At 47.7% G+C, this 12852-nt stretch overlaps 1 protein-coding gene across 1 annotated transcript in view; it reads left to right on the plus strand.

Annotated features, from left to right (window-relative positions):
* The first annotated feature begins 11006 nt into the window (after positions 1-11006).
* Positions 11007-12852, plus strand: part of METTL14 (methyltransferase 14, N6-adenosine-methyltransferase non-catalytic subunit) — a 64249-nt gene continuing 62403 nt past the window's right edge. Inside the window, exon 1 of the mRNA XM_075336678.1 lies at positions 11007-11122. Coding sequence (XP_075192793.1) covers positions 11057-11122 — 66 coding nt within the window. The 5' untranslated portion in view covers positions 11007-11056. The remainder of the gene's footprint in view (positions 11123-12852) is intronic.

Here is a 12852-nt window from a genome sequence, read left to right on the forward strand (position 1 = left end):
CTTGCAATATTTCTGACACAGAGGACAGTGACAGCATGTTCAAAATTCAGGCCACACTCCACAAAGAACAGAACCAGTCGATGGAGATTTATCAAAACTGGTACAAACTAAAGTGAAGGTAGGTATTCAGTATTTTCCTTATGTGCAGACTAGAGCTATTAAGAGTAGAGTTGAGCGATGTTCGATTCGAACCATTCGCCAATTTCAAATTTGAGTGATTTTGGGTGGTGTTCGAGTCGTTCGACGAACTCGAACGACTTGCTTCAAATTCGGCAGTTCAGGTTACCGTTCGATAACGGTTCGATCACCAAAAGCGTAGCTAGTTACTAGCTGGCTTTTCATTGTAATACTGTCAGTCACTGGTAATAATGATATTATCAAAATTCAGCATATAGTGTGGGGGGGGCGGGGTTTAGATCAGTGCTGCTGAGTGCTGAAAGAATGGTGATAGCCATTTTTTTTTTCCTAACCGCACGTACAGTGGGGCGGGCCAGGCTGTCACTGTCAGCCAATAACAGAGACACACACAGCAAAGTGGATTATTGCCAGACAAGCAAGGGCATGTGTCATAGGCTGTGCATGTCACATGTCCTTGCCCTATAAGACCCGGCCAATTTCCCCTTCGCCACCATTATCTCTCTGCTGTGGGTGTGTGACAGTCACCGCTCCCGCTGCTGCTGATGTGTGCGCTATAGACATACAGCGCAATCTACACATCAGTTTAGGGATTAGGGACTACTTGTAATTTCAGCCCTTTTCAGGGCTACATTACAGCATTTCATAGCCATTTTTGCTAGGCAGGTCTGTGCCAGCGCTGTGCAAGGTTTTATCACAGCGTCTGTCTAACTCGGCTCAGGCAATTCCTTGGGGCTTAGTTTCATTGTCTGGGATAGTACGTAAGGCTTCCTCTGCAGACAAGCAAGCTACACCACCTCTGCATAATACACCACCTGTCCATTTTTGCTACGCAATTTTAATTGCAAAAAGTGCTGCCAGTTTTAAGGGCATATTTTCATTGTCTGGGATAGTACGTGAGGGTTCCTCTGCTGACAAGAGAGCTAGACCAGCTCTGCATTGTACACCACCTCTCCATTTTTGCTACGCCATTTTAATTACGTTGAAATGTCTGTGAAATGTGAGTCACACAGCTGAGAAGTTGTGGTCAGCTCTGGAGACCGAGTTTCGTCAATGGTTGTCTCCACTCAACCTGCAGCCAGGGAAGGCCATGTGTGACAATGCTGCAAACCTGGGTGCGGCCCTTCACCAGGGCAAGTTGACACACGTGCCTTGTATGGCTCACATGTTGAACCTTGTTCTCCAGCAATTTTTAGCCCACTATCCCGGCCTAGATGGACTTCTGCACAGGGCACGGTCACTATCTGCTCACTTCTGCCGTTCAAACGGCACAGCTGACCAACTTGCATCTTTCCAGAAGTCTTTCGGCCTGCCGGTTCACCGGCTGAAATGCGATGTGTCGACACGCTGGAATTCGACTCTCCACATGTTGCAGCGACTGTGGCAGCACTGCAGAGCCCTGGTGCAATACGCTATGACATATAGCCTGGGCCAACGAGATGCAGAGGTGGGGCAGATCAAGCTGATGGAGTGGTCGCAGATCAAGGACCTATGCACCCTTCTGCATAGTTTCTACATGGCGACGAAGATGTTTATCGCTGACAATGCCATTCTCAGCATGACAATTCCAGTCATTTACATGCTGGAGCACACTCTAAACAGTATTCGGAGTCAGGTGGTGGGACAAGAGGAAGAGGAGGAAGTACAGGACTGATTCATATGCGGAAGGGATACCAAGATCTACAAGGTCCAGACGTTCAGCATCACCAAGGCGGCAAGCATGGGACGGTGGGGGAGAGGGATTAACAAGGGCACATGGTAGCAGCCAAACTGTTGAGGAAGGTGCAGGAGCCCAGGAAGAAATGGAGGACGAACTGGCGATGGGCATGGAAGACTCAGCAGATGAGGGAGACCTTGATCACATTTCGGTTGTTCGAGGTTGGGGGAGAGGTCAGAGGAAGGAAGCATGGTTATCACCTCGCCGACACAAACACAGCAAGGACTTGGTCCGCATGGATGCGCAAGACACATGAGTGCCTTCTTGCTGCACTACCTACAACATGACCCTCGGATTATCCGAATTAGAAGTAATGCTGACTACTGGGTTGCCACACTATTAGATCCCTGGTACAAGTCCAAATTTTGTGACATAATTCCAGCCATAGAAAGGGACGCACGTATGCAGGAGTATCAGCAGAAGCTTTTACTCGATCTTAGCTCGGCTTTTCCACCAAACAACCGTGGTGCAGGGAGTGAATCTCCCAGTTGTAACTTGACAAACATGGGACGGTCTCGTCATCTTCAACAGTCTACCCGTACCAGTAGTACCGTATCTGGTGCTGGTAACAGCAAGTTTATTGAATCTTTTCATAATTTTTTAGACCCTCCTTTGCAAGGCCACCAGAGACAACAAGTCTGACACATAGTCAACGGCTGGAGAGGATGATACAGAAGTATCTCCAAATGAACATCGATGCCATTACTTTGCAACTGGAGCCTTGCTCATTTTGGGCTTCCAATCTGGAAAAATGGCCTGAGCTCGCCACTTACGCCTTGGAGATCTTGTCGTGTCCTGCAGCCAGCGTTCTCTCGGAACGTGTCTTCAGTGCTGCTGGGTGTGTGCTGACAGATAAGTGCACGCGTCTGTCCAGTGACAATGTGGACAGACTAACGTTCATCAAGATAGACTCAGGTTGGAGTCCCCTTTTTGTTTTTTTTAAAAATGTTCCAAGATGAACAAGTCATTGATCAGCAAGGACTTTTCTACCCCTGTGTCATCCTGGGGAGAGTAAAGGCTTGTGGATTTGGATTGTGCTTCATGCAAATCAACATGTCAAGTTTGCAACTGGGGGACAACTAATGCCACTTAAGTGGTGTCTGTGGCCCAATTTTTGGAAAAAAGGGAGACTCAGGTTGGAGTCCCCTTGCTGTGTTTTACATGATTTTAGAAGGGCATGACATGCCTATATCTCTGTCTCCTCCTCCTTTTACTCATCCAGCTCTTTTGTTTTCGCATGAGTATATGTACTTGTCACTTTCCATGTCTTTGTGGTGTCTTGTGAGCTGTTTGTCACCTTTTGGACACCTTAGAAGGTGTTTTCTATGTGTTTGTATGTGTTTGTGTTTGCCTGCCATTGTTTTCAATGGGGTTCGAAGGTGTTCGTCGAAAGTTCGCCGAACCGAACTCGAACACTAGGGGGGTGGCTCAACACTAATTAAGAGGTTGTCCAGTAGTAATCATCCCCTTTAATTTGCACTGCATTTAAAACGTTGTTATCAGGGTTTCTCACCTTTCCTAAATATCTGTTACTCCACACACTGATCATACTGCACCTTCTAAATCCACAGCATGGGGAATGATACATGGCACATACCTCCTTGAGTGCATATACTAGAGCAGTAGACCACAAAAAGAGGGGGAGCCAGCACTGCTTGAGAATGGCATGCCAACAATTAAAAGTGAAAATTCACCTTAATTATTAAAAGCAGAACTATATTGAAGCAACACATTTACCTGTAACATTTCAAGGAAAGGCAACTGTGAATGAAGGCAATCCAGGTCCCAGCATGTGCATCGAATGCCACACACGCCGGGACAATGTGAGAACTGACCCTCACAGTGCCAGACCAGGGTCCATGAATGAAGGCGGAACAGGTCCAAGTATAAGGTGCTCAATTAACAAAGCCTGTGGACAAGGGGGAGGCGGCTGAATGTGAACAGCCACCAATAGAGCAGTAGACCAGTATTCTTAAACCATGCTAGAAGAAAATAAAACCATTTTAGATAAATTCTAGATAAATTCTAGTGAATTCCCCAAAGACACTTTAAGAACCGGGGGACTATGGTACAGTTTAAATCTGTGACGAAACTAGAGTCCGATGGGTCCCAATGCAAGATTTGGAAGTGGGTGCCTCCTCCTGCATGTTAGTCAGATGTGTGGGCCCTTGTAGCGTTCTAAATCCTATAAAGACATACGTGCTTCCCCCTCCCCCATTATGTATTAATGTCCCACATTCTATACTAATGTCCCTTATTCTGGGCCCCTACCAGATATATATGTCCCCCATCATTGTCACCTTCCTGGTATATATGTCCCCCATCCTGGAACCCCTCCTGGTATACAGTGATAAGCAAAAGGGTAACAATATTTTAAACTTTTGACTTTCAGGCTCCATATCTCATCATCCACTACAGCTTTGAGCGTGAAATTACCTTCATTTTATAGACAATCATCTTGGCTATTGCATACATAAATTTAACTTGCAACTAGTATTTAGCATATGATTAGTTATACAGATACTTGTCATGTCACTGCATTATTACTGTTTTGCTCCTAAAAATTTGAATGTACAGTATATTTCTTTTATTTTGTTAGTACTTTAATCTCCTTTGCCTTTCAACACTGCCTGAATCCTTCTGGGCATGCTCTCGATAAGTTCGAAGGAACTCTCAACTGAAATCTGATCCCAGGTCTCTTCTACACGTTCCCAATGTTGGTGCATACTGGTTGACCCACTTGGATATGTAAACAGCTTTTTCTTCAACTCTACCCCCAAGTGTTTGATAGGGTTGAGGTCTGTGAACTGTGGGGGCCACTCAAACACCTCTACTTCATTGTCATTGAACCATTTCTTTTCCAATCTCAATGTATGCTTCCTTCATGTTGTTATCATGCTGGTACACTATGTCGTCCTTTTCATACCCATAGTACTCGAGTGTACAAAGTATGTTGTTATGTAGGATACTCATACAGCTCAGCATTGAGACCAGTATTGATCCTAATCAAGTATCCAACACCTTATCAACCCCATATCATCAGGCTTCTTCCATCAAACTTGACAGTTCCTTCAATTTTTTGATCATTAGCCCATTTTTTACTTGTTTCTTCCAGAACCATTTGTACTGATCAGAGCCTAGTCTAATGACTTTTGTCTCATCGCTCCAAATCCCCCATTTCCAAACTGGCAATTCTTATGATGTTATTGAAATCGAGTCTTCTTCACCTTTTTTGGGCCACCATTCCAGACTTGTGTTATATGCATGCACAGTGCTTGCATGGACGTCTGTGATATCACTATTACAAAGCATATGGCCCATCTCCACTACCATGTTTATCACACCACAACTAATAGACTTTGTGGTGAGCCGACTTGTTGACTGTGATATTTTGCCTGAACATCAACCTCTTGGCTTTTGAATGTGTGGACACAGACCATATTTTGTACTCTTCCAACTGTTATGGCACTCACATGATGCAGTTTCACAATTTTCTTGGCCAAGAGACCGCTATCCATGAACTGATTGATGCTGTTTCTCTTTTCTTGGGAAATCTTCTTCATGACTGATTCTCGATTCAAACCAGTGACCTTTTGCTTAAGAATACACCTAATAACACATTGAGCTATTAGGGAATCTGAGGACAAATTGTAATTTGTAGTATACAGGAAAAAAAAATTTCAAACACCAGGAGCAAAACAGTAACAATGAAGTGACCTGACAAGAATCTGCATAACTAATCAGACGCTAAATAGTTGCAAGTCAAATTTATGTATAAGATAGTCAAGATGTCTATAAAATGAATGCAGTCTCACGCTCAAAGCTGTAGTGGATGGTGAGATATAGAGCCTGAAAGTCGAAAGTTCAAAACATTGCTACTCTTTTGTCATACATCCTGGTATATATCCCCCATACTGGGCTTCTTCCCGCAATATATGTCCCTAATCTTGGTATATATGTCCCCTATCCTAGGCCCCATCCTGGCAAATATGTCCCTCATCATGGTCCCTTTCCTGTTATATATGTCTACCATGCTGGTGTATACTATGTCCCCCACCCTGGGACCCTTTCAGGTATATCTGTCATCCATCCTGGTATATACCCCCCATCCTGGTCCCCTTTCTGGTATACTTGTCCCACATCCTGGTATATATACTGTATCCTCGTTCTGTCCCTAACACATTATAAAAGTAAACAAAAAAAAATCTCACTTTCGCCCACTGGAACATTGATGTAAGCTATTGGCCATATATAATGTTGGATCTGTCACCCTCTACCTGTCCTCCATTTGTAGTGTGGGGTCTGTCATTCTCTACCTGTCCTCCATGTGTAGTGTGGGTTCTGTCAATCTCTACCTGCATATATATTGTGAGGTCTGTCACCCTCTACCTGTAATCCTTGTGTAGTGTGGGATCTGTCAATCTCTACCTGTACTCCATATATAATGTTGAGTTTGTCACTTTCTATCTGTCCTCCATATGTAGTGTGGAGTCTGTCACTCTCTACCTGTCCTCCATATGTAGTGCGCGGTCTGTCAACCTCTACCTGTCCTCCATGTGTAGTGTGTGATCTGTGACTCTCTACTTGTCCTCCATGGATGGATAGTTCGGGATCTGTCAATCTCTACAGGTACTCCATTTGTGATGTTGGGTCTGTCATTCTCTACCTGTACTCCATGGGTGGTTGGTGGTCTGTAAATCTCTACCTGTACTCCATATAAAATGTTGGGTTTGTCACTTTCTACCTGTCCTCCATGTGTAGTGTGGAGGCTGTTGTTCTCTACATGTCCGTGTAGTGTGTGGTATGTCACTCTCTACCTGTAGTTCATATATAATGTTGGTTTTGTCACTTTCTACCTGTCCTCCATATGTAGTGCGGGGTCTGTCACTTTCTACCTGCCCTCTATGTATAGTGTGGGCTCTGTGACTCTCTACCTTCCCTCCATGAGTAGTACGGGGACTCACACTCTCTACTTGCCCTTTATGTGTGATGTGGGCTCTTACACTCTTTACTTGCTCTCCATGTGTAGTTTGAGGTTTGTCATTCTCTCCTTGCTCTACATGTGTAGTGGGGGTCTGTCTCTCTCTACTTGCTCTGTGCACTCTCTCTATGTACCTGCTCTTCATGTGTAGTGTGTGATTTGTCATTTTCTCCACCAAGTCCTCCATGTGTAGTGTGAGGTCTGTCACTCTACCTGCCTTCCATGTTTAGTGTGGAGTCAGTCACTCTCTAACAGCTATGTGTAGTGCAGGGTCTGTCACTCTCTCCCTGCTCTCTTTGTGTAGTACAGGGTCCGTCACTCTCTCCCTGCTCTCCATGTGTAGTGCAGGGTCCGTCACTCTCTCGCTGCTCTCCATGTGTAGTGCAGGGTCCGTCACTCTCTCCCTGCTCTCCATGTGTAGTGCAGGGTCCGTCACTCTCTCGCTGCTCTCCATGTGTAGTGCAGGGTCCGTCACTCTCTCCCTGCTCTCCATGTGTAGTGCAAGGTCTTTCATTCTCTACCTGCTCTCCATGTGTAGTGCGGGGTCTGTCACTCTCTACCTGTCCTCCATGTATAGTGTGGGGTCTGTCATTCTCTCTCTGCTCTCCAAGTGTAGTGTGGAGTCTGGTACTCTCTACCTGCTCTCTGCACTCTCTCTATAATAATAATTAATAAGAATAATTTTATTCATTTATATAGCGCTATTAATTCCACAGCGCTTTGGAAACACTGTCCCCATTGGGGCTCACAATCTAGAGTCCCTATCTGTATGTCTTTGGAGTGTGGGAGGAAACCGGAGTACCCGGAGGAAACCCACGCAAACACAGGGAGAACATACATACTCCTTGCAGATAGTGTCCTTGGTGGGATTTGAACCCAGGACCCCAGCGCTGCAAGACTGCAGTGCTAACCACTGAGCCACCATACCGCCCCTCTCTATGTACCCTTAAGCGGGCTTTACATGCTGCCATCTCATTAGCGAGATTGCAAGCGATTGTACCCGCCTCCGTCGGTTGTGCGACATGGGCAAATCGCTGCCCGTCGCGCACAACCTCGTTTACCCCCGTCACACGGACTTACCTGTCTTGCGACTTCGCTCTGGCCGGCAATCTGCCTCCTTTTTAAGGGGGCGGGTCGTGCAGCGTCACAGCGACATCACATGGCAGCCGTCCAACAGAAGCGGAGGGGCGGCGATGAGCGGGATGTAAACATCCCGCCCACCTTCTTCCTTCCACATAGCCGGTGGAGGCAGGTAAGGAGATGTTCCTCGCTCCTGCGGTGTCACACACAGCGATGTGTGCTGCCGCAGGAAAGAGGAACAACATCGCTAATAAAAAGAAAACGATTTTTTTGTTTTAGGAAGACCTCTCCGCGGCAAAAGATTTTTGCCGCTTTTGCGATCGTTTTAGGTCACACATAAGTGTTACACGCTGCAATATCGTTAATGACGCCGGATGTGCGTCACAAACAACGTGACCCCGACGATAATTCATTGACGATATCGTAGAGTGTAAAGCCTGCTTTAGTGTATTTGTGGTGCCCCTGAGGCTTCAGTCACCATAGTGTACTGTATCTCACTTAAGGTGCAGTACTTATCCTGGGTAATGAAGAGGTTAATCGCTAGTGTTTAGCACTTATACAACATTCACACAAATACCCAGTTAGTGAGCCAGTCAGTTACACAACTCAGGAAGTCAGACAGCCTGGGAAATTCCCGGTTACCAGGGCAATGGCCTCGGAGGTGGGGAAGCACTGGGGAAGTTACAGAACACACAGGAAATCACTTCAGAATAGTCTGGGACATATAACAACACGGTCACTGGAGAGAGTGCTTAAAAGCTTCTCCAGCTAGGACCGGCCGACTGGAAGAGGCAGGAGATGACCGGTTGAGCTGGAGAGACAGAGGAGAAACACGGTTGCTGAGGGGAGAGCTTCATTGCTCCCTCGGAACCGGCGCAGAGAAGGGTGCAGAGCCCTAAGGTGGAACATACACCATGTTGGACTACCAGAATCTGCAGGACAGGGGGATTGCACGTCCCTCTGACCACCACCAATTCCCTGAGCACAGTGGCACATAGGGCCGGGATTATGGTGAGGCCTCACAGTGGACCCGTGTCAGCTGCATACAGGACGGTAGCTGAGTTACAAGAACCGGGGTCCCCAAGTAGCTTCAGGCCACGGGGATCCAACACCAAGCACAAGGAGGACGGTATCTCAGTTCACAGCACCGGCGTTGACCTTGGACTTACCCGGGATCGTCTGGGGCTCATTACGGCAGTCCCAATGCAGCCCCAGAACTGTGAGTAAATAGAACTTGACCCGCACCTGCTGCCTCATTCTATCATTACCGGCACCGGCGCTCCGGGCCGACTATCATCCCCATCATCCTCCCCGGGGCCAAAACCACCTTTGGGGAGCAGAACCATCCTTGCTGCGATACCATCAGCCCTGGAGGACATCCCCCATGGCGGCGGCTGGTCCCTGGCCGCGTACCACAGGTGGCGTCACAAGACAAACTATCCCCATCATCCCATCTTCCTCCCTTTTATTGTATGCCTCAGGGCCACGAAGCCAGGCAGGGCCACCCGTGACATCCCCAGACCCGACATCCCCGGCCCGTCGACGAGTATTTCACCCCTGCCCCGTGGGTGCTACATATTCTGTGGGGTCTTGATCTGCCCTTCTGTCCAGTAAATTACAAAGTTCTGTGACTATGAAGGATCCTCCCGAACTGATATATTTTTTTGCTGTGGATCCTGCTCCCCTACTGAGCTATATCTCACAGGGTGACTGTGGGAATGAGGCAGAAAACAGGAAGCTTACCTGGGACTAGTTTCTTCAGTATGCACCTGTTCACATTTATCTGTTTCCTAGACATGCCAGTCAGATTTTTGATATTCATAGTATACTCTTCAGACTGAGCACTCTGCCCACCAGCCAGGGGCATTTTAATTATAATTATAGCTGCATCCTACCTGCCCTTTAAGGTTGGAGTCATACTTGCGTGTGACTCGAGCGAGGATCACATGATAATCCCAGACCTGCCAGTGGCTCTCCTGACATGAGCGTGTTAGCTACATAGAAATACATGAAGCTGACAAGCTCCTGTCAGGCGAGGAGGCGGTCCGGGAGATGCGATCCTCACGCCAATCACATGCAAGTATGACTCCGGCCTAAATTTGTAAGCTTTTAGTCCAGGTAGAGGTATTCAAGGATAGGATCCCAACAACAGGGTACGCGTGCTCGCTGGCTGTTAGGATTATCACAAATCGGCCAAACTGTGTACCAAGCACCTCATTTTACTCTAGTTTCTATGGCAATAATGCAGTTCTAAATGTCTTACGTTCAGTGTTTACCTAGTGTAGCACTTCAGAATGCAGCTATATTCCCTTTAAGTGAATGAGGCAGAAAACAGGAAGATCACCTGCAATTATCTATTCATCCCCCATCAGGCCAAGGCAGATGTTCAAGTCATCCCTGCTTGTCCTGATGTCATGGCTGCTACAACCAACTACTCGCCTTAGGAGTGATGTCTGTATTTACAGCAAGATAGCTGAGGCCAGTGATTGGCTGCAGCGGTCACGTGATTGAAGGAGATGACGTCACTGCTGCAGGAACATTGGGGACCACCTAAGCAGCAGGACTGGATTGGAGGGTGATTGGAAAGTTACTTACTTGTTTTAACACATTTTTTGCCCTCAGACCCTCTTTGAATAATTCTGGACAAGCTTTTTCCAACAGCCAGCCGGGACCAATATATATTCACCCACACATTGAGCTATGCGGAGAAACAATGCTTGCCAGTATTACGGCTTAACTTGGTGCTGTCCAGTAAAAAAATGGGATTAACCACAATTACAAAGCTGAATGAACCCACAATGGAATCAATAGGGGGATTTTTTTAATGCAGGACAATACCTTTAAGTGATGACATCATCAATGAGCCTTAAGTAATGTTCTTCCCGCCCTTGTATTGTCCCTTCAGGGTCCCTGACATCATCCAGCATTACAGACAGGAATATTTCCCTATTCTACCTGTTATTACAGTAATAAATACGGGCAGTATAACATTAGGGACTAAACACTGAGAGACAGGGCAAGTGCCCAAATCAAAGATGGCCGTTCGGATCGTTCTGCGCAAGGAAATGGAGCGATTACGTCATCAGACAGCGACATCACGAAGAAAGCTTTTTTGAGCGCGGGGAACCGGGAGCTGCGAGGCGATGAACAGCCGCCTGCAGGAGATCCGAGCCCGGCAGAAGCTGCGGAGGAAACTGCTGGCCCAGCAGGTAATGGTCGTGTGTATATAGGGGCTGGGCGGCCGCAGTGCATGCTGGGAGTTGTAGTACACACAGTCTGCAGGTCATTGCTGTACCCCTCCACCCTTTATTCCTGCCTCCTCATATAGTGCCCAGGTTCTAGTTTAGCCCCCAAATGAATGATGTAGATGAGGCAGCCATATCTATATCCTTGTAATGTAAGCAGTTATATCATCCCCCCGACCTGAGCTCAGGCGCCAGTGCCCAGCGGGCATCATGTACAGACCCCTGCTTCATGATAGGACCCTCACCTAGTACGCCTGTTCAGTACAGAACTGACGGATGAATGTTCCGAATGGATCAGTGTCCTACGAGAAAGCAGAGGATGTGAGGATGACTATGATGGCCGCCTGGGTCCTGCTATTAGACCTGAAATAAAAGCGCAGCATGCAGAAGTTTCCTTCCATTCTAAAAACTGACATAAGACATTAGACTGCCCCATGATAAACTGGTCTGGCCCAAAGATCGCTGAACGTCACGGCATAATGCAGGTGGGTAGGACTGTGGTGTCACCCGCAAGGCTTCTCCACAGGTAAAGATTCCGAACCAGTATACCTCACACAGCCGGCTCAGGTACGGCAATAATGCAGGTGGGTAGGACTGTGGTGTCACCTGCAAGGCTTCTCCACAGGTAAAGATTCCGAACCAGTATACCTCACACAGCCGGCTCAGGTACGGCATAATGCAGGTGGGTAGGACTGTGGTGTCACCTGCAAGGCTTCTCCACAGGTAAAGATTCCGAACCAGTGTACCTCACACAGCCGGCTCAGGTACGGCATAATGCAGGTGGGTAGGACTGTGGTGTCACCTGCAAGGCTTCTCCACAGGTAAAGATTCCGAACCAGTGTACCTCACACAGCCGGCTCAGGTACGGCATAATGCAGGTGGGTAGGACTGTGGTGTCACCCGCAAGGCTTCTCCACAGGTAAAGATTCCGAACCAGTATACCACACACAGCCGGCTCAGGTACGGCATAATGCAGGTGGGTAGGACTGTGGTGTCACCTGCAAGGCTTCTCCACAGGTAAAGATTCTGAACCAGTATACCTCACACAGCCGGCTCAGGTACGGCATAATGCAGGTGGGTAGGACTGTGCTGTCACCTGCAAGGCTTCTCCACAGGTAAAGATTCCGAACTAGTATACCACACACAGCCGGCTCAGGTACGGCATAATGCAGGTGGGTAGGACTGTGGTGTCACCTGCAAGGCTTCTCCACAGGTAAAGATTCTGAACCAGTGTACCTCACACAGCCGGCTCAGGTACGGCATAATGCAGGTGGGTAGGACTGTGGTGTCACCTGCAAGGCTTCTCCACAGGTAAAGATTCTGAACCAGTATACCTCACACAGCCGGCTCAGGTAGGGTATAATGCAGGTGGGTAGGACTGTGGTGTCACCCGCAAGGCTTCTCCAGAGGTAAAGATTCCGAACCAGTGTACCTCACACAGCCGGCTCAGGTACGGCATAATGCAGGTGGGTAGGACTGTGGTGTCACCTGCAAGGCTTCTCCACAGGTAAAGATTCTGAACCAGTGTACCTCACACAGCCGGCTCAGGTACGGCATAATGCAGGTGGGTAGGACTGTGGTGTCACCTGCAAGGCTTCTCCACAGGTAAAGATTCCGAACCAGTGTACCTCACACAGCCGGCTCAGGTAGGGTATAATGCAGGTGGGTAGGACTGTGGTGTCACCTGCAAGGCT

Source organism: Anomaloglossus baeobatrachus, chromosome 1 (assembly GCF_048569485.1).
Source record: "Anomaloglossus baeobatrachus isolate aAnoBae1 chromosome 1, aAnoBae1.hap1, whole genome shotgun sequence".
Classification (NCBI taxonomy): Eukaryota; Metazoa; Chordata; class Amphibia; order Anura; family Aromobatidae; genus Anomaloglossus; species Anomaloglossus baeobatrachus.